The 20,931-nt window shown below is 59.3% G+C and overlaps 1 protein-coding gene across 1 annotated transcript in view; it reads right to left on the bottom strand.

Moving 5' to 3' along the window:
- AGAP3 (ArfGAP with GTPase domain, ankyrin repeat and PH domain 3) overlaps positions 1-20,931 on the bottom strand; it is a 104,896-nt gene that overhangs the window by 14,650 nt on the left and 69,315 nt on the right. Inside the window, exons 11-12 of the mRNA XM_015408626.1 lie at positions 18,557-18,737; positions 810-977 (exon numbers count right to left, since the gene is read on the bottom strand). Of these exons, the coding sequence (XP_015264112.1) occupies positions 810-977; positions 18,557-18,737 (349 nt within the window). The remainder of the gene's footprint in view (positions 1-809; positions 978-18,556; positions 18,738-20,931) is intronic.

The following is a 20,931-nucleotide window of genomic DNA, read 5'->3' as shown; positions in this document are numbered from 1 at the left end:
CTTGCGTGGAGGAGGGCAGCGCTCCTGCCACCTGCCGGGCTGCCCGGAGGAAGGGTTTCCTGACACACACACCCACCCACCCCCGCGCGCATGGTGTGGATGCAGGCAGGCGCGCTCCCGCCTTTCCTCGGGTGCCCGCCCCTCCCCTCCCCTCCCCGCCGCTCGCTCTGCCCCATCAGCAGTAACAGTCTGATTAATTCGCTTCCAGCAGGGAGCTGATGGGCCCAATGATGGAGGCGCTGCATCAGGCGCGCTGAAATTGATAGTTTTTCACAGTTACAAATGAGGAGCCTCCCCGGCTGCAAATGGCGGCGGCGCAGTCGGACTCCGGTAATGATCATAAAGAGGCTCTCTTTAAACTGCGAAAGCCCCCGGGAGCGGGCGGGGGGGCGGCGGGCGCGCTAATGAGAACGACACGGGGCGAGCAGGCGTGGAAATGGCGCCGCCGCTCTTGATGTGCATTTAACTGCCTTTTGAGTGCGGCGGCAGAGCCGGCAAGCGCCCAGTGATGGATGCCGCGCGCAAGCATTTATTTTCCAATTCGCCAAAGTGGCTGCGCTGGGAAATGTGTGAATTATTTTAATGCACTCGACTGTCCTGGAACCGCCGCCAGGCACGCGGGAAGGCCTGCAGATGGGCGCGGGATCCCCTCGGGCAGTGTGGCCGGCACGCTTCCACGGGCTTTGGTCCTGCAGCCTGGATGGCCAGTCTTGCCCGGCAGACCCCACCCCTCCCCTCCCCACCGCCCCCACGGGGAGGGCTCCTTGGTGCAGAGAGCAAAAAGAAGGGGGCAGACCGGCATCACTCACCAGGGTTGGGTGTGCTGCTGGGGGCGGCCACGGCCTCGCTCCACTGGTCGGCGCTGGAGACGGAGTAGGAGCGCTGGTGCAGGCCGTCCGCCTTCATGCCGAAGCCCATCAGGTTGCTGCTGGAGCGCTCCGAGTGCAAGGAGGTGCTGCTGGCTGAGTGGGGGGCACCTGCAGGGGAGACAGGCAGGCCCGGTCCTGGAGAGAGCGCTCCTCCGCCTCCGGCAGAGGGGAAGGAAGGAACCCCCAACGCTCTGCTGCGGGACACACACACCAAGGTCCGTCTGACTCTGAAAGGGAGAGTTTTGCTCCTGCCCTCTCCCAGTGAAGTCCTCACGGCCCTCACAGCAACCCTGTGAGGTAGGCCAGCCTGCAAAACAGGCCCATGGCTTGGGGGTGAGCCACCAGAGCACGCGGTGTCAGAGCACAGCCAAGATTCGTTTGTACGTTTTCAGTGCACGGCCGCCGTGGGGCGCCTGGGCTTCGGAAACACGGCTGGGAGAGAGGTCAGGGCCCCCATCCCGTCCCGGAGCCTTTGCCACTCGTTGCCTCAGGGGAGGAACATGGGGGGAGGGGGGGAGGGGAGACCCCACCTCATCATGGTGCCCAAAAGGCATTCTGGGGAAGTGTGACCAGTGTCCCCTCTCGGCTGAGTGAGTGTGAGCCAGCTCACCGTTTCCTAGCCTGCAGCTCACACATTTCTGTCTTTGCTCAGGAAGGATGGGGCTCCAGAGCAAACTAAATGAGACAGCAGCCAAGTCACTCGCTCACAATTTTAATGCCAGTCGCTCACAAAGGAGAATTTTCACTCACAAGACTCCACAGCTTAGAGGGAGCATTGAGTATTATTATTATTAATATAAATTATACCCCGCCCTGCCCGCTGGAGCAGACATCACTTCTTTCCAGTATCCAAACCGGGGCAAATGAGCCACGGGTAAGAGGCCCCCCCAAGAAGCCTCATTCTGAATTCTGCCTTTCCAGGGACAGAAATCCCAGAGCCTCTGCCGGAATGTGCCTCCTCCTCCTCCTCCTCGCAGGCCTACTCTCCACGCTCTTGCCACGCCCAAGCAGGGGGCAGAAGGGAAGTTCTGAAGGACACCCACCAAGGTCACGCCCCCCTCCCTCGTGGACTACGACAGTGCACCATTCTGGCCGCCTATCTCAAAGGGGCTACTGCAGCGCTGGGGGAAGTACGGAGAGACCGAGGGGATCAGAGGGCCGAAGCGCCTTGGCGACGAGGAAAGGCTGGAGGGTCGGGGACTTTTCTGGTGAGGAGAAGGGAGGAGACTGGATTTATACCCCCCCCCCGCCCTTCACTACCCGAAGGGCTCTCAGAGCGGCTGACAAACTCCTTTCCCTTCCCCTCCCCACAACAGACACCCCCCCCGTGAGGAAGGCGGAGCTGAGAGAGCTCTTGACAGGAACTGCTCTTTTTCAAGGACAGCTCTTATCAGAACTAGGGCTTGCCCAAGGTCATCCAGCCAGGTGCAAGCGGAGGAGGAGGAGGAGGAGGAAGAAGAGATTGGATTTATACCCTGCCCTTCACTACCCAAAGGAGTCTCAGAGCGGCTTACAAACTCCTTTCCCTTCCCCTCCCCACAACAGACACCCTGTGAGGCGGGTGGGGCTAAGAGAGCCCTGAGAGAAACTGCACTTTTCAAGAGCACCTCTGACAGAACTATGGCTTGCCCAAGGTCATCCAGCCGCTGTCTGTGGAGGAGTGGGGAATCAAACCCGGTTCTCCCAGATTAGAGCCCACACACTTAACCACGACACCAAACTGGCTCTCAAGGAGGAGGAGGAGGAGGAGAAAAAACCAAAGGAGATTGGATTTATACCCCCCCCCGCCCTTCACTACCCGAAGGAGTCTCAGAGCAGCTTCCAACCTCCTTTCCCTCCCCCTCCCCACAACAGACAGACACCCTGTGAGGTGGGTGGGGCTGAGAGCTCTTGACAGAAACGGCTCTGTGAGAGCTCCGAAACAACTTGTAACTGACCCAAGGTCACACGAGCAGCTGAATGTGGAGGAGTGGGGAATCAAAACCCAGTTCTCCCAGATTAGAGTCCACCACAAATTAGAGTCCACCATGATCGAGGTTTATAAGATTATGCATGGGAAAGAGCAGGTAGAGAAAGAGGTCCTTTTCTCCCTTTCTCACAATACAAGAACTCGTGGGCACTCCATGAAATTGCTGAGCGGCCGGGTTAGAACGGATAAAAGGAAGTCCTTCTTCACCCAAAGAGTGATTAACACTTGGAATTCACTGCCACAGGAAGTGGTGGCAGCTACAAGCATGGACGGCTTCAAAAGGGAATTAGATAGGCATATGGAGCAGAGGTCCATCAGTGGCTATGAGCCACAAGGTATAGATAGGGGCTCTGAGGCAAGTGATGCCCTGTAGTCTTGGTGCTTGGGGGGGGCAACAGTGGGGGGGCTTCTAGTGTCCTGGCCCCACTGCTGGACCTCCTGATGGCCCCTGGTATTTCTGGCCACTGTGTGACTCAGAGTGTTGGACTGGATGGGCCTTTGGCCTGATCCAACATTGGCACCTCTTATGTTCACCGCTCTTAGCCACGGCACCACACTGGCTCTCAGAGCTCTCTCTCTGGCTCACTCAGAGACAACGAAGAAGGGGTGTGACGTGGGGCAGAGAGAGGGGACGGAGAGAACGTTTCCTCCACCTCCCAGTGCACTAGAACTCAAGGGCACCCCATGAAGCTGACGGGCAGTAGGTGCAGGACAGACAAAAGGAAGTACTTCTTTACGCGGTGAGTGCTTAACGTGTGGATTCCACTGCCGGCAGAGGTCGTGACGGCCACAATAGGCACAGGGGATTAGGTAGGCCGAGGGGAGATTGGCCGATCCGTGGCTACCAGCCACGACAACGAGCAGGGTCGCCACCCTCCAGGTGGTGGCTGGAGATCTTTTGGGATTATGACTGATCTCTGTGCGAGAGAGATCCGTTTCCCTGGAGAAAACTGCCGCTCTGGAAGGCGGAGTCTGTGCCATTATGCCCCTCCCCTCCCCTGGATCCAACCCCTCAGGTCTCCAGGAATTCTGCACCCTGGAGCTGGCAACCCTGGTAGTGAGCAGTGTTCCCGCTAAGCTGAGTTAGTGTGAGCTGGCTCACAGTCTTGTAGCCTCTGGCTCACACATTTTTTGTCTCAGCTCGGGAAAGATGGCTCCAGAGCAGACAAATTTACACAGCAGCCCAATCACTCGCTCACCACTTTAATGCCAGCAGCTCACAAAATAGAATTTTTGCTCACAAGGCTCCACAGCTTAGAGGGAGCCTTGGTGATGAGCCCAGGGGGCTTCCTGAAACCTCTGAGTCTGAGTGCCAGGAGGCAACGTCAGGGGAAGGCCTCGGCCTCCGTGCCCTGCTCGGTAGCCCTCTGAGGCACCTGGCTGGCCGCCGTGGGCAGAACAGGCTGCTTGGCAGGGGGTGGGGGGTGGGCTCCAGTGCTCTCATCCAGCTTTTTTCCGACGTTCTCCTGCGGACCCAAAAACGGAGGACCCTTAAGGTTTCTTCCCTGACACAGAGTTCCCTCTGAGCGGATGAGGAGGGCGTGTCCCCAAGGGAGCCCCGGCCCGCCGGGGGAGGCAGACGCCCTCCACGCCTGTCTGGGGTCAAGCAGCAAGGGGGACTCTGTGCAGCTTGACCACAGTGACACAAAGACCGGCCACAACTGGAGGTGCGCACTCAGAGTTATCAGAGTCAAAAATATACCCGGGAAACACCCTGTTGGTATTTTTCAGGTATGTTTCAGCTCCCGCCTCTCTGCTGCGGTCCCCTTGAAGTTTAGCTGTGGATGTGTGTAGGGGGGACACACAGATGGTTCCCACCAGGTCAGCTTCGGCTGCCGGAGACGCCAGGCCCAGAAGATGTAGTGCTGCAGGGAGCAATCTGTTGGCCATGGCACTGTAGGCCCTGGGGCTGGCTTCCCCTGCAGCCCACTTTAAACCGTGTTGCAGGAGAAGCTGAGCCAGCCCCAGGATCAGGCTGACTTTTAAAAACACACACACACACACAAAAAAAAACCTGGTATTTTTCTTGGGTCTATTGACTCCTGACACACACACACCCCAAAATTCAGGATTTCCGAAGAATCCCAGATCCGAATACCAATGGCAAAAAAATTTCAGGTCCAAAAGACCCAAACCAAAAAATACTGATTAAAAAACCACTGAGCAGAATATCATCTGTTCATTATAACCTGGTTGGGCGGCCTTCGGCAAGTCTCCCTTGCTCTATGGGGCCCTACCTTGCAGGGCTGTTCAAGAACTGCAACAGGATAATGCCTCTGAAGAGCCCCTGCTGGATCAGACCAAGCACCAGCGTTCCCTCTAAGCTGAGTTAGTGTGAGAGCTAGCTCACAGTCTTTTAGCCTCCGGCTCACACACGTTTGTCTCAGCCCAGGGAGGATGGGGCTCCAGAGCAAACTAACTGATGCAGCGGCCAAACTGCTGGCCCACAGCTTTAGTGCCAGGAGCTCACAAAGCAGAACTTCTGCTCACAGGACTCCACAGCTGAGAGGGAGCCTTGCCAAGCGCCCACCTAGGCTGGCATCCTGTCTCGGGCAGTGGCTGGCATCAGAGGGCTACGGGGGAGTCCCCAGTCAGAACCCAAAGGCCCTCCCCCCCCCTGCTGTCCCCCGGCCACCAGCAACCCCCCCATTCAGAGGGGAAAAGCCTCCGAACGCGGAGTAGAAAAGAGCCAGAGTCCAGGAGCACCTTAAAGGCCAGCAAGATTTGAGGCAGGGGGAGGAACTTCTGTGGGTCACTCTCTGCAGTGGTGACCCACAGAAGTGGACTCCCGCTCTTTCCCACTGCTACGGACAGACTAAGAGGCTATACCCATCTCGATCCAGACAGGGAGCGGACGCTTAGCCAGTCTCCTTGATAGCCCTGCACTTCCAACTGATTCTTTAAAAGCCACCTAAGAGGCAAACTGCTCTACAGAAAGTGTTCCAGGCGCTCCACTTTGCACTCCCGGTCACCCAAAAGCTCTGCCTCCGGCATTTCCTAAAAGACCAAGTCCTGAGTTTTTAAAAAGGCAACACGAACCAGGCAGCATCTTTTTAAAAAAGCTTTCCTTACCGAGGAGGGGAGGAAAAGAAAAGCCCCAAGGAAGGTTTGCAGAGTCCTCTCAAGGGCGTAGGGCGGGTTTTCCTTTCCTAAGCCCGAGAGTGGTCAGCAGACTCCCTGCCCGCCCTGCCTTTTCTCGTGCCACACTGGTTTTTCTAAGAAAGGCAGAGGCTACGGGGGCTGGGCGGGTTGGGAATCCGGGGATACATAAAAGCCGGCAGTGTTAGAAGCCTGTCCGGGGGTGGGGGGGGGGAGTTGCCAACCCGATGCTCGGTTGCCAAAGGGCTCCTCCACGGGCCAGCTGAGAAGGGCCGGGCCAGGTCTGTGGCCGAGGCAGGCACCGGCGGGAGCAAGGGCGTAGACTTTCCAATTTCCCGGGGGGGGCTGGGGCTGGGCCAGAGGAATTGCTAAGTTATTAAAAGAACTGGGACCCAATGACATCATAGGGAGGAGCTAGTGACATCATAGGCCATGGTCACTATCTATGGAGGTGGACCCATGTGGGATTTAGCGATGGGCTCCCCAGAAGTTTAGGGAGGCCTGGGAACCGCCCTAGCAATGTCCCTGGGCTGGGCTAACCCCAGGAACTGTTGCCTTCTTAGCACACTGCTTAGAAACTTAGAAAGCCCCACACACACCCCACACTGGAATAAGAACATAATATCAGGCCATACCACATTGCAATAAAGCCCTGGGCCGCCCGGAAGGCAGGGCTCCAGGCCACGCAAGCTGAGCTCCAGCTGTACCGGGCAGGGCGAGAGCGCTGGGGCCCACCCGTGGGGCTTCCTTGCAGCCTCACCGTTTGGGAAGGCCACGGGCAAACTCCGCCCGCCAGCAGCAGCAGCAGCAGCAGGCGTGGGTGGGGGAATCCCACAACCCTGAGGCCAGCGGGAGCCCCACTCGGACTTCTGGCCGCCAACCTGCACGCCTCTGGAAAGATGGGGAGAGGCCCAGTGGCTGAGTGGCACCCCCCCCTCCTCAAGAGCTCCCGAGGCCCCACAGGCAGCAGCAGAGCACAGCCCTGCCCCACGCACAGCCCCAGAGCGGCTGGAGGGCTGCCTGGATCCCTTCTGCCTGGTGGTCAGCGGGAGGCAAGTTGCGCGGAGAGGCAGCGGAATCCAGGCCCTGCTGTGACAGAAAGACCGGGGGGGGGGCTCCTCGCTGTTGAGTCCCCCCCCCCCCCCCGCATGCGCAGAAGAGACAGGAGGCGAGGGTCTGGGGGGGGATCAGGTGGGCCTTGGTGTCCCCCCCCCCCACCCCGGGCTGGCTGGCCACAGCCTTGCCTTGCCGCTGCCCCCCTCCCTCTGGTTCTGCGCCTCAAGAACACGTGTAAAGCCGTGACACTGCCTCTGCCTCTAATTAGCCCTTAATTTACAAGACATCCTCGGAAGGGTAATTAGCTGGCGCTGGGTGCCTGACTGCCACATCCATCTTCCTTGCCAGAGGGGAGGGGCAGCCCACAGGCAGGGAGAGGCGGCTGGGGCAGTGACCCAGGCCAGGAAGGACCCTTCCCAGGCGGGCTGCTTTGCGGGGGGGGCCTCTTCCGTCACCAAGCTGAGCCTCTCTCTCTCTCTCTCTCTCTCTCTCTCCTGCTTTCCAACAGGCAGTCGGTTCTCCCTCCCCTCTTCTAGACTCTCCTGCGGCTGCTGTGTCCATCTCTGGTGTCAAGGTCTGGCGGAGCTGCGGCCCTTACGTCTGTCTTGCCGCACCTTTAATGGGGGGGGGGTGGGCAGTGCAGGAGAAGGCCGTCCCGCAAACACCCCACCTCGAAGACACTGAGGGCGTGACGGGCAAGAGCCAGCTCTCTGGATCGCGCCCGGAAACAGACGCCAGACACCCCACAGCTTTGGGGATGAGGCTGGGGAGGGGGTGCGGCTATTTACCCAGGCCAGCTGGCCCCCCCTCCCCCCCAACAACAGCTTGTCTGCGGCACTCTGGACCAAGGCGCAGAAAGGGATTGGCTGGATATTAGGAAACACTTTTCAGCTGCCTCGGGAGGTGGCAGCTTTCAAGAAGAGGCGGGACGAATATTTGTCAGGGATGCTTTCGGCTGGTCCTGCATCGGGCAGGGGGTTGGGCTAGATGGTCTCTATGGCCCCTTCCAGCTCTGTGATTCTAGGATTCTGTCGCACCCCAGCAGCTTCTCCACCGGCCACGGGTGTTGGCCCCGGTCCATCCCGTGACCTTCCCCAGGCACTCCTCCAGGACCTCCCCAGGCCCACCTGGCTGAGCGGTGAAGGAGAAGCCAAGCCGGGTGTCCCCTGCAGACCCCGTGTGCAGTCCCAGCCAAGGGGCTTTGGAGAGCTGCTGAACGGCACCGAGGATGAGACGGACCCCCTTCCGGGCCTCGTCACACAAGTGCTGCACAGAAGGCCACGGCCAGAGGCAGCGGAGATCCCCCCCCAGGTGAATCCCAGAACCAATCCTGGATGCCACCCCCCGCCCCCCGGCTGCCTTTCTGTCGAGAGACCCTCCCTGCTGAGGTCAAAAGGGATGACGGGGGAGCGACAGAGAGAGCCCAGCGTCAGACAGGATGAGGGCCCTCTCTATAGAGTGCGGCTGCCGCCACGGAGACCGAGGGCTGGTTCCACGGGGAGGAGATCAGCAAGCCGTACCGGCACTACTTTCATTCATTCATTCATTCATTCATTCGGTTTACCCCCCCCCCCCCAGCCAAGGCAAGCTGGCAGCTGAAGGGCTCCCCTCCGTGCTCGGGACCATGCACACCCGTCAAACACGCCCCCGTTTCTGGACTCGTGTTGTGAGTGGCTGATGCTCTCTATGGGAAGAGGGCGGCTGGGACCCAGAACTTTTCGGCTTGCAAGCTGGGTGCCAGCACGTCAAACAGCAGAGACGACTTCCTAAGCGCCGGCCTTCTCTTCCGTTCCTGCCCGCGTGAGCTGCAGAGGACACACCGCACCCAGCCGGGAGCTGAGGCCCAGGTGCCTCCGTGGGCCTTTCGCTGCAGGAGGTGTCACCCCACTTCTTCAGCTTCATCTCCAAACGTTTCGCTCATCGCAAAGGCTCAGGAGCCGGCCTTTTGTCTCCCATCCCATCAGGGAGTGCTGCTGTGTGGCTCCGGCCACAGAACGGATAGCAGCCGCCAGCAGCAGCAGCAGCAGCAGCAGCAGCAGCAGCAGCAGCAGCAGCAGGATGGCCGGCCAAGGGGGCCGCCTCTCCGCCTGCAGGGGGCCCGAGGCGCATCCCTCGCGGGGAAGGGGAGCTTGGGATGGTCTCTTCCAGCCGCTGAAGATCCAGGCTGGCCTCTCGTTTCTTTCCCTGCTGCCGGTATTTAAGCTCAGACTCGTGGCTCACAGCCCAGGGGTTGGGCCTGACTGGAAGCCAGTCAAGATCCGCATGTGCTGATGTCCTGGAGACTCCAGTTTTATTAGGTGGTCTGAAAGTATCCTGGCCTGGGCAGATCAAAAGATGAGGCCTGGGCTGCCTCTAGGCACAGAGACGGGAGCCCCCCGTGAACAGCAGCAGCAGCAGCAGCAGCCACGGGCAGACGGTAGGTTTGCAGCAAGCTGGGCGATGACTGCAGCATGTTGGTGGAAGCCTCAAAACCAATCTGACAAGAGAAGAGTCCATTTGTAGGCCTACAAGGTGGGGGTGGCAGCGAAGAACACCCCCTCCCTCTCTGCCCGTGTGCCCGCCCAGTCATGTCCCGTGGAGCCGGCTGTCTCGGGCCGTGAGGATTCATGCGTGGCCCACACAGCGCTCCCTCGGAGCTCTGCCCACTCCTTGAGCTGCAGACTGCAGACGGTCCCTGGCGGTCAGCTCCCTCTTGATCGCTTCAGACTTGTCTCCCGGACGGCGGCTGACAGGACCCTTTTGCATTTGCGAAGGCCTGCGGTCCTGACGTAGCGTTACCCCCGTGTGCACGAGCTTCCACTTGACTGTGGGGTTCAGTCCTTCCCTAGGCAGCTTTGAGGGAGGAGGGTGGGATCTCTGTAATTAACGAATGAACGGAGTGGGGCCCCTCCGGAGCCCTCGCTGTTGTCTCCTATGGACAAGTCCAGGCCGGGGCAAAGACCGTCTGCTTGGCCAAGTGGTGGATCTGGGCAGCAGCCGCCACCTCCAGGCCAGATTCCTGGAACATTCGCTCAGCGGGCAGGACACGCGGCCCATCCTTTGGGTTCCTGGAAGAGGCAGGAATGGCCACACACCACAACTGCGCTGGCTGCCTGTTTGCCTCTGGGTTCCAGGCAAGGCGCTGGGCCTTACTGCCCAAGCTTTCCCCTCACGGAAAGCGACCCCCCACACACACACGATCGGGTCAGCCTCCCCCATCTCCACTCGTGACCTCCTCTTAGTGTGACTGGCCTCAGGCAGGAACCAGGCTCCCCGAGGCTGCAAGGCAGGATCCGGCCATGGCCGCCTGCTGGTTCCAGCCAACAGTCTGTTAACCACGGCTGTTCAACAGCTGAAATCTCAACCATACATTTTGTTGGAATAATAATAATAATTTTGCTGTCATTGAGATGATGGGTGGCTGTTTCGGTTGAGCTTCTGAAGCATTCTGCATTATTGTGAGCGGGCAGTTCAACTATGGTGTTATGTTTCCACTCTTTTAGTCACCCAGACACCTTTTTTGGAAGGCCACCCTCTTTTAAATAAAAACAAATAACGTGGCCATTGTGTCTGCATGCCCCATCTGTGAGCAAAGATGCAGCTCTCTCAAGTCGTCTCGCCGCTTCTAGAGCATAAGGCGTGCCGCCTCTGGCCACCGCACCCATATCTGGTCTCCATGGGAGCCACTGGGCACGACTAGGCCGCTGGGGCCTGCCTGCAGGAAGCCGCTGAGCTCGGGCACATGCCTGACAGTGGGGGGGGGGGAGGGAGGGAGGCAGGGGGGATGTGAGCAGCTTCCCCGTGGCCCGGAGGCCAGCCGATGGCCTGACCAGGCAGATGGGGGCCTATTCCCAGGCAGGAGAGGGAGTGGGGGGCAGGTGCCCACCAGGCAGCAGCAAGAGAGGGGAAGAAGGCTTGGTGGGGGAGCCAGGGAGCAGGTAGCACCAAGCCCCTCCCCCCCAGGAACGCTGGAACAAGCAGGCTGAAGGCGAGGAGAGGTGCGTCTTCCTTGACACCTGGCAGGGGGGGCCTGTGGCGTTGGGAGGACACTGTGGGGGCACACACAAATGGCAGGCGGTCCAGGCACTCGCAAAATGCCCAAGAGCCCAGCGGCCCTCCAGGGTGGGTGGGGGGGTTTTGCAAGCAGCGGCTGCCAGGGGAAGAGAAGGCTAAAGGAAGGGGGAGTTGACTTGCCCGGTTTTCCCAGGGGATTTGAAGTGGGCTCCCGAGGGGCTGCCCGGGGCCTGGATCTAAGCTCACTCCCTCTCTGCTTGCCCGACTCTTCCTGGGCGCCCCCCGTTGCCCCCCCCAGCGGTTCCAGCCCTCTAGGGCCACTGCCCTGCGAGGCGGGCGGGAAACACGGTGGCTGCTCCTCTGCGAGAGCCTCTTTCTGGCAGGAAGGCCCACCGGCTGCCTTTACACGGACCAAGAAACAGGACAGCAACCACTCTGCCCACAGAGCCCCCCCCCCAAACCAGGCACACGCAGGGTGGGGGAGGCTGTTTGCCTGGTCTGGACCCACGTGCAACTCAGCCCTTGGGATGGCAAGGCGAATCCCTGGCCCCGGGGGCACCAGAGGAAGGGCTCTTTATTGATTTATTTTCATTTACATCCCGCCCCGGCCCCCCGCCTTCCGGCAGGATCAGACCAGCTAACAGCATACATTAATATACATTAAAATTCCGTACTTGCATACTTTTCATATTTATAACATGTTGCTATGAAATGTATTGTAGTCACTACACAGAAGATGAATTTAGGGGAATCCCCCATCGTTGTACGTGCGCTGAATCTACAATTTGTATGTCGTTATACTATTTCAGTGTAATTGGTTGTATTTCATACTGTTAATTGATGGTTACGCATGAAAATTCGGAATAAAAATGTTAATAACAAAAACAAATTCCATTAAAACTATCAATCAATATAAAATCGTGCATCATAAACATAACTTATATTAAAAGATGGCAAATCTTCCAATCACTGTCAACTAAACGGTGTCCCTAAGTTCGCACCCGGCTATAAAGCCTCAACGGGTGATGCCGCTGGTACTGTCAGTGCCAATGATGGTACAAGTGTTGGCACAGTGGGTAATCGGGCCAGGGTCATACAACCGAGGCGGCACCCGACTGTAAAAGGTCCCGCAGGGCCCTGATGTCCTCTGGGGGCTTGTTCCACCAGCGAGGGGCCGCCACAGAGAAGGCCCTGGCCCTCGTTGCGGCCAGCCTGGCCTCTTTAGGGCCCGGGAGAACCAGGCGATTTTGGGATCCCGATCTTACTGCTCTCTGAGGCACATGTGGGGAAAGGCGGTCCCTTAGGTAAGCAGGTCCCTGGCCATATAGAAGAAGAGATTGGATTTATACCCTGCCCTTCACTACCCAGAGGTGTTTCAGAGCAGCTTACAAACTCTTTTCCCTTCCCACAACAGACACACACCCTGTGAGGGAGGTGGGGCTGAGAGAGCTCTGACAGAAATGGCTCTTTTTCAAGAACAGCTATGGCAGAACTACGGCTTGTCCAAGGTCATCCAGCCAGGTGCAAGTAGAGGAGGAGTGGGGAATCAAACCCCATTCTCCCAGATAAGAGCCCGCGCACTTAACCACTACACAAAACTGGCTCTCCACGTGCCCACGTATAGGGCTTTAAAGGTAAGAACCAACACCTTGAACCGAATCTGCTATGCTATAGGCAGCCAGTGCAGGGTTTTTAGGGCGGGCTGGATGTGTTCCCGCATAGGAAGACACAACATCAACCTTGCCGCTGCATTCTGCACCAGCTGCAGCTTCCGGATTTGGGACAAGGGCAGCCCCTTGTAGAGAGCACTGCAGTAATCCAATCTTGAGGTGACCAATGTGTGGATCACCGTTGCTAGGTCATTGCGTTCAAGGAAGGGAACCAACTGCTTAATCAGCCGTAGGTGATAAAAGGCCGACTTTGCAATGGCTGCTACCTGGGCCTCCATCGTTAGGGAGGTATCCAGGCGCACTCCCAAGCTCCTGACCTCTGGCGCTGGCACCCCATCGAAGGTCGGGAGAGGGATCCCTAACCCTGGACCGCTCCGACTCAGGCACAGGACCTCCGTCTCTTGCTTATAACAGTTCACTATTTATATGTTATTTTGTTAGTTGTTATAAGAGAAATCTCTGATCATCTTCTTATTCTTCGCTTCAAAAGGCCATTTTCCAAGTCCTTCTGCCTTTACTTCGGCTTTCTGTCTCTGAAGTCGTGTACCACTCCGGCAGGTCCTGCACCCTTTTCTGCCGCAGAGTCCTCTTCCGTTCCAGAGGTAGCAGAGTCACTAGACTTCGTTTCTTCCTCTTTAGACTCTTCTTCTGTCCCCAGCTTTCGTTTCAAAAATTCTTTAGCTTTAAAAGTGGAGTCTATCTTCTCTCTTCTATCGTTGATCTTAAAGATGACACCCTCCGGAACCTCCCATCTGTACGATATCCCATTAGTTTGAAGAAAAGAAATTAAGTCCTTGTAGTTTTTTCTCTTTTGTTTAATTTCAAATGGAATGTCCTTTAAGGTTTTGATGGTTACATTTCCCATTTTCAGTGGGGTTGCTGATGTTGCTTTTAAAATGGCATCTCTGGTTTGTCTTCTTGAAAACCTGACCACTATTTCTCCAGGTAGGCTATTTTTTTTAATGTGCCATCAGGAGGTCCACCAGTGGGGCCAGGACATTAGAAGCCCTCCCACTGTTGACCCCCCCCCCAAGCACCAAGAAGACAGAGCATCACTTGCCCCAGAGCCCCTAGCTATACCTTGTGGCTAATAGCCACTGATGGACCTCTGCTCCATATGCTTATCTAATTCCCTTTTGAAGCTGTCCATGCTTGTAGCCGCCACCACTTCCTGTGGCAGTGAATTCCAAGTGTTAATCCCTCTTTGGGTGAAGAAGTACTTCCTTTTATCCGTTCTAACCCGACCGCTCAGCAATTTCATGGAGTGCCCACGAGTTCTTGTATTGTGAGAAAGGGAGAAAAGTACCTCTTTCTCTACCTGCTCTTTCCCATGCATAATCTTATAAACCTCAATCATGTCACCCCTCAGTGGTCGTTTCTCCAAGCTAAAGAGCCCTAAGCACCTTAACCTTTCCTCATAGGGAAAGTGTTCCAACCCTTTTATCATTCGAGTTGCCCTTTTCTGCACTTTTCCCAAAGCTACATCTCCCAACATCTCCCAACCTTTTCTTCAATTTCTTGCTTGTGGTGTCTATCTCTTTAATTTTCTCGTTTGCCTGCTCCACTTTTTTCTCTGTTTCATTCAGCTGAAGCTGCTGTGCTGAAAAGTTTTTATTCATCACGGTCAGTTGCTGGTTAATACCATCAAGTTGTTCCATCACCGCCTTAAGCATATCTGCCAGAAGTTTGAGGACATCTGCTCCCTCTTCCAGTTTTGGACTCTGACTGCCCGGCTTCGTTTTAAACTTTCTCTGCTGGGCCGCCATCTTCCCTGTTTTGTTTACAATTTCTGCCGCTTCCACGCAACTCGGAAAACTCGCCAAACACTTCGCAATTCAAATAAGTCTCTCAACCCACTTTCAGTTTACTTCCTCCCCTCTCCCCCTTCGTGTCCGTTAACCGCTCATTCGCATAAGAGGCGTCCCTCTTTGCAGTCTCTTTTTTCCACAGCGGGGGGGGGGAATCGCTTTACAAACTACTCTGTTTTATTCAGAATTCACGTTCATTGTCGGTCAGTTTCTCTGACCACGCTCGGTTTTACGCCATTCCGCTCGATCTCTGGCGCTTGTCCCGGTCAGTCCAGCTTGTGCCTGAAGGCCACGCGGCGACTGGACCGTTGGGGTGGAGGGGAGCCTCAATTCTCTGGCATTATGCCATCGAAGAGGCTACCCCTCAGAAGCCCCCTGGCTTGGAGCCTATCACAAATCTCCGCGGGGGTGTCACTTGAGGTGGCACCCCTCTAGGCCGCTGGTGTGTGGTTCGCCCTTCCCTGTTGTGGCTCCAGACCCACCATGCTGCTTGGGCATGCTGGAAGCAGCAGCTGCAGGTGCACGAGAAGAGAGGGCAGCCAGGGTCTCGCAGCCTTGGCACGACAGCTGGCCCAAGAGGCCAGAGGCCGCCCCCTGAAGCCCACAAATCCCCTCTCCCTGACTGCCTGGACCGGCAGCTGTGGGCCTGCTCTGTCCTCGCGGAAATCGGATGGGAGGGCACACGAGGGTAACGCCACGAGGTGGAGGGACCAGCTGGTGCGGGGAGGGCAGACCCCGGGAATGCCCCAAAGGAGGCCACCGGAGGCTCCCCCAAACCACACCCTCTGCCCCGGCTCAGAGACAAGCAAACGGAAACACTCCCTGAAGCAGTGTTGCCACATCCAGCCACACACGGCTGCCCAGCTCCCGGGTGGAAGATTCGACCACAGCGTTAGGGAGCCTGGCGTCACGACAGCGTTGGAAGGACACGAAGAAGACCCAGCCGCACCTCCAGGCCTCAATGCGCTTTTGCAGGCAGGGGGACTCCTCGAGGTGGGTGGGGCTTGGAAAGGTCAGGGTGCGCCCCCCACACACACCAAGCACAGCCCCGCACGCCTTCCTCAGTCCTCGATGGGGGGAAAGAGACACTTCTTGGGAAGCCGGGCAGACCAGGGAGTGCAGGTGCCCGAGGGCGACTGACAGACCGGCCAGAAAGGTGAGGATGGCCACCCATGGGCTTCTTCCAGATGTCCAGTTGAGGCCCATTATCCTTTCTCAAGCTCCAGCCCCTCTGCCCAGCATAGAACGGTCAGTGGACATGACCTGCAAGAGACACACTGCGTGCACGTGCTCTCCAGAGCGGGACTTAGTTGGAAGGGACCTCCAACCCCCTGCACAATGCCCACGGGATGCCCACTCCTAGGCAGGGGCTGGGTCTCCCAGGCATGAGGCTCCTGCAGGGGGGGTGGGTGGGTGGGGGAGCCAGGCCTTGGTACGAGGCAGCCTTGGATTCATCTTGCTGCTCCCCTGAAAACGCCCTCTCAGAACCTACGCGAAGGCTCCCGTTCCACTGGCAGCCAACCCCTGTGATCCCACGGCCTTTCCTTTGTGGTGGTTTAGGGAGCCGGAGTGCCAAAATAAAGTGGGGGGGGGCACGCACGAGGGGAGAACAGCGCTCTCGGAATGGCCAGAAAAAGTTCTGCTGGTCTTCTGACGGGGGCCCCTCCGCAAGGGCCTCCAGCCCGGGGACCGGGTGTGTGTGTGTGTGTGTCTCCTGGCACCAGCAGGTCTCCCTCCACCTTGAAGGGGTGTTATGAAGCGGCCCCCTCCTCCTCCTGCTGCTGTGTCTCGGTCCGCCCCCCCCCCAGTCCATCCTGTCCACTCAGCCCGGCAGCCGCTCTCTCTCTCTCTCTCTCTCTCTCTCTCTGTCTCCCTCCAGGGTCTCCTCAGGCCGAGGAGGTCTTTCCCGTCACCTGCTGCCTGGTCCTTTCCCCAGTGGAGACCAGGGACCTTCTCTGCACGCCAGGCAGAGGCTCTTCTGCTGCTGAGCCACAGTCCTGGGTGGCACCTGGAGATCCGCCCCAGTTGGAGCTGGACCAGAAGCCGCCTCGTGCTTGGGGGCAGGCGGGCTCAAGGTCTCTCTCCAAGGCCTCTGCTGTGCTTCAGCGGCGGATGCCGGTGTTCTTTGCCCCTCTCCCGGGACTGCGGCCAAACTAGAGGAGGGAGGCTGTGGTCCTGCCCGAGGTCCCAGCGCACTTACTCTGGCACTGCCGGGCAGGAAGAAAAGCTTGCCCTGCTGGATTGGCAACGGGGGTGGAGGGACCCCACCCACCCCCACCCGACTCCACAGGAGGCCCCTCGGCCTTACAGACCTGAGACCGGCAGCGGTGGTCAGTGCAGGTCCTGGAGCCGCTTGGGAGGGGCCCCGCACACACTCCTGCCCCACAGATGGGAAGGGGCAAAGGTCAGGGCTGCCCCACGCCCAGGCCGCCCACAGGCCTCCCCCCTCCCTGGCGCACCAGCCTCAATGTCATCACCCCCGTAGCGAGCGGCAGAGCCCCAGCGAAACAGGTCTCCCTTTTCTTTGTTAATTCTTCCCTCATTACATTTGAAATTCCACAATCAGTGTGCACTGTAATTGTCGAATTTGATGCTAATGATTAATGAATTAAACATGGATCCATCAATTAGTCCTTGGAGAATAATTCTGCATAAAGCCGCGGATAATGTAATTACAGTAACAAAGATAATGAGATGTTAACATCGACGGAGCCCGATGTGACATGATCACAGCAGGCAAAGCGGCCGGGCTGGGGGGAGCCAGTGGCACTCTCTGCCCCTGTGGCGCGGGGAGGGGGCACGCAGGCGGCCAGGGTGGAGGGCAGAGTGCCTGCCAGCGACAAGCACTCGGCGGGGAATAATCAAGCAAGAGAGCCGGCCGGCCGGCCCCAGCAGCCGCTCCCCCTGCACACACGGCAGCAGCTCCCAGATGAGCCCACGTGCCCCACTGGGGGCCCCCAAACGACCTTGGGACGAGCCCCCAGCAGCCCTCCAGGCTGAGCTACGGAAGGGGGCACAGAGGGCCCCCCCCATCAAACGACGGGCAGGTAACCCCGGCCCCAACACAGTCCACTCTCTTCATCACGCTCTCCCGGAAACTCTGCTGCGGATTCACCCACTGCCAGTCCCTTGGCGCTGGGGGTGGGGGGGAGGAGGTGCCCCTGGAGGCTGCTCTAGGGGTCCTCAAAGGAGGGTAGGCAAGGAAGGGCAGGGGGCACAAGAAAGACGGGGAGAGGAGCAATCTCTGCCAGAAGGCCCCCAGAGGCCGGAGAGAACTCGCTGGGGGTGGGGTGGGGGAACCGCCCTCCATTCAGACACAGGCCCAGAGCCGGGGAGAGAATGGGGCAGCGCCCTCCGGGGCTTCCCAGAGCAGAAGACGCCCCACGTCACCCTGTGGCCAAAGGAAGAGGCACCCTCCTCCCAGGTGCCCCAGCAGCGGGAGGCGCAAAGGCCCGGCCCGGCCTCTTCCCCGGGAACCTGCTCCCCGCGCCCACCTGCGGGCCTTGGCGGCTCCGCCTGCGTGAGGAGAAGCACACGGCCCTCGCTCTGCAAACTTCCCAACTTCGGAGGGCTTGGATGCTCCGCGGTAATGGGGCTTTAATGCTAGTTATTTGCATTTAATTAGACACTGAAAACTGTTAATAGAGCCGCGCACACTGCTCATCTCCTCCCTTCCCTCTCCCATCCCATCTACATTCCATTAGCGGAACGTCTCAGGCACAGAGTCAAGACGAGGGCTCCCAGTCAGACCATGCAAGGACTCTCCCGCCAGGAGGTCGAGGAGGGGCTCACGCTGGCCCGAGCAGCCGGGAGAGGTGGGCCAGCCCCAGCCGGGTGCCTTGGGGGGGGGGAGCTGAGGAGCTCTCAGCCGGGCCTTTCGGGAGACCCAGCCGGAAGCCAGCCCCTCTGCATCCCCAGCCAGCCCTCTTGCCCCAGAAGTGGCGAAGAGCTGCTGCAGGAGAGACCCACCAGGAGCTGAGTCCCCCCCTCCCCGCCCGCCCGGGGCACCCGCGCTCAGGGACCTCAGAGCCCGGGACCCCCACCCCACCCCACCCCCGGGGGGAAAAGAGCAAACAGAGCCAGGATTCTTACTGGAGCCACCCGGGAACTGCACGCTGCTCCGCTCCTTGGCCAGGCCGTTGGCACTGGGGCTGGCGCTGGGGGTGGCGCTGCTGCTGCTGCTGGTGGTGGCCCGAGGGAGCCTCTTGCCCGGCACCTTCACCGTGGTCCTCAGGAGGTCAATTTCCTTCCCGTGCACGTTCTGCATGTAGTCCTGGGAAGGGCAGGAGAGGGGCCCACCTCAGCAGGGGCAGCCTCAACGGAGAGGAGAGGAGAGGAGAGGAGAGGAGAGGAGAGGCCCGCTCTTGTCCCTGGGGGGGGGGGATCCAGCCCGCCGTTTGGGAGGTCCTGGTGTGGGGGGAATGGGGTCAGCCCACTGTTCAACAGAAGGAGGGGGGAGGGCGAAGCCCCAGGTTGCTTTGCACTGGATACTGGCTGCAAGCGGTCCGGGGGGGGGGCGGCCTGGGGGTCTCTCTACCCACCGGCCCAGTGCTCTGGCTCCCTCTGCCCTGGCGGAATGGCTGCCTCCTCTCTCTGACTCCTGGGGCACAGAGGCAGCAGGGGTGGGCCCCGGAGCGGTCTTTCCCCACGGCTGCCCTCAGAGGTCTGCCCCACTGTGCCGCCTCCTTCCAGCGGAGGGCAAAGAGGGGTGGGGGCAGGAGCCGCAGCCCAAGGGCCTCACCCGTCCACGGGGAACGCGGCAGCCTCAGGCGTGTCTGCTCCAGTTCACAAGGAGGCCACGGAAAAGCATCGGCGGCCCCTGCCAGGCAAGGGGAGGAAAAGACACCCCCCCCCGGGGGGGGGGGGGAGACTCAGGGCGCCAGCCTCCCCCCCTCCCGCCCTCAGGCTGGAGCGGAAAGGGGTGGGAGGGGGGCTCCCCCAGGCCCCTGGCCCTTCCACAGAGGGCCCCCGTGTCCAGCAGAGGATTTCCCCTCGCTCAGCAGAACCGGTGGCTGGGCGATAGCTGCCTGCCTGCCTGCCTGCCCCCCCGCCCGCCTGCCGGAGAGGCCGGTCACCAACGTGGTAGTGCTGCCGTTATTGCCTGCCATAAAACTGCAATTTCTTCCCAAGCCTCCTCACTAATTACCCAGCCAGTTCTCTCATTTCATTTTATTACTGGAATTAACAACGAGTTCAAAGCGTGGAAAGCTATTAAGATGTGTGATTAAGCCACATTCAATTAGCTTCTACAAACAATTTAATTGATGTTGCAGATAGAATTAACAGAAGGTGATTGTGTGAATGGATTCAATGGGGGGGGGGCTCCCCTCAGGAGCCGTTCTGAGAAGCCAGGTGGGGCCCAGGAGAGGTCGGGGAAAGGCCCGGGAGGGGGGCCATAAGGGTGGCAGGAGGGGAAGGGCTGGCGCTGCCCCTGTGTGTGGGGGGATTGCGGCACCCCCGTACCTGCCCTCCCCCAACATTCAGAAGGTGACACCCTCCCCCCCTCCCCAGACGCCTCTTGAGCACAAGAGCCACAGCGGAGTTTTGCTTTTGTCTAGTCTGGAATCTTTGGGAAAGGTGGGAAGAGAGCAGGCGGGGGGGGGGGGGCGGGGGAGACGATCCCCCCCCCAGTCTTGACAAAGTGGCCAGAGGCACTCCAGACTCACCCCCACCCCCCCAGTCATGAGGAGGATTCGTGTCATGTGCCACGGCCTTGAAGGTGCCAGACAAGGTCAGCGGGAATCGGGACACCCGCCCCCCCCCCATCCCATCAAGGTCAGTGTCGTCTACACAGGCCGGCAGCAGCAGCAGGCGGGGGAGGTCTTCCCCCTCCCCCCCTCCCTGGTCCTTTTAACTGGAGCTGCTGCTGGTGGGGACTGAGCCTCGGACCTTCTGCGGGCCAAGGAGAGGCTCTGCCCTGGAGCCCCCCCGTGCCCCCACCACCACCATCAGCAGGCACTGAAGACTGAGAAAGCCCGCCAGCCTGGCGGGGCAGGGAAGGGCGAGACGAACAGCCCTGTTTGCAGCCAGAGCTGAGGTGCAAGGGGGGGGGGGGTTCCAGGGCTGGGGAAGTGAAAAGGAGGAGGATTGGGAGACACCCCCCCCCCCGTAGCAGACTCAGGTCCTAGGGCAGAGGGTGCGGCACAAGAGAGCGGGGGGGGGGACCTCAGCCACATGGCACCCCCGTCTGTCTGTCTGTCTGTCTGTCCCCCCCCCAGGGATCCTGCCACGGGAGCCACCAGTGTCCCCCTGTCCACACCTCTTCTTCTTCTTCGTCTCGGCAGCAAACTGTGCTCAAGAGAGGGCAGAAGAGGAAGCCATTAGCACCCCAGCAGGGAGGCGACAGAGATGGATGGGCAACAGCCACGGTACCAACAACACGCTGGGCCCCTGCAGCAGACCTCCCCCCCCCATCCCCAATCCCCATCCCCATCGGCCCGCCCCTCCCCCAAGCACACCCGGGGGGG

This window comes from Gekko japonicus, unplaced genomic scaffold, assembly GCF_001447785.1.
Source record: "Gekko japonicus isolate JY-2015 unplaced genomic scaffold, Gekko_japonicus_V1.1 scaffold1794, whole genome shotgun sequence".
In the NCBI taxonomy this organism is placed as follows: domain Eukaryota; kingdom Metazoa; phylum Chordata; class Lepidosauria; order Squamata; family Gekkonidae; genus Gekko; species Gekko japonicus.
Note: the sequence above shows the minus strand (reverse complement) of the source record. Positions and strands in the feature narration are given on the sequence as shown.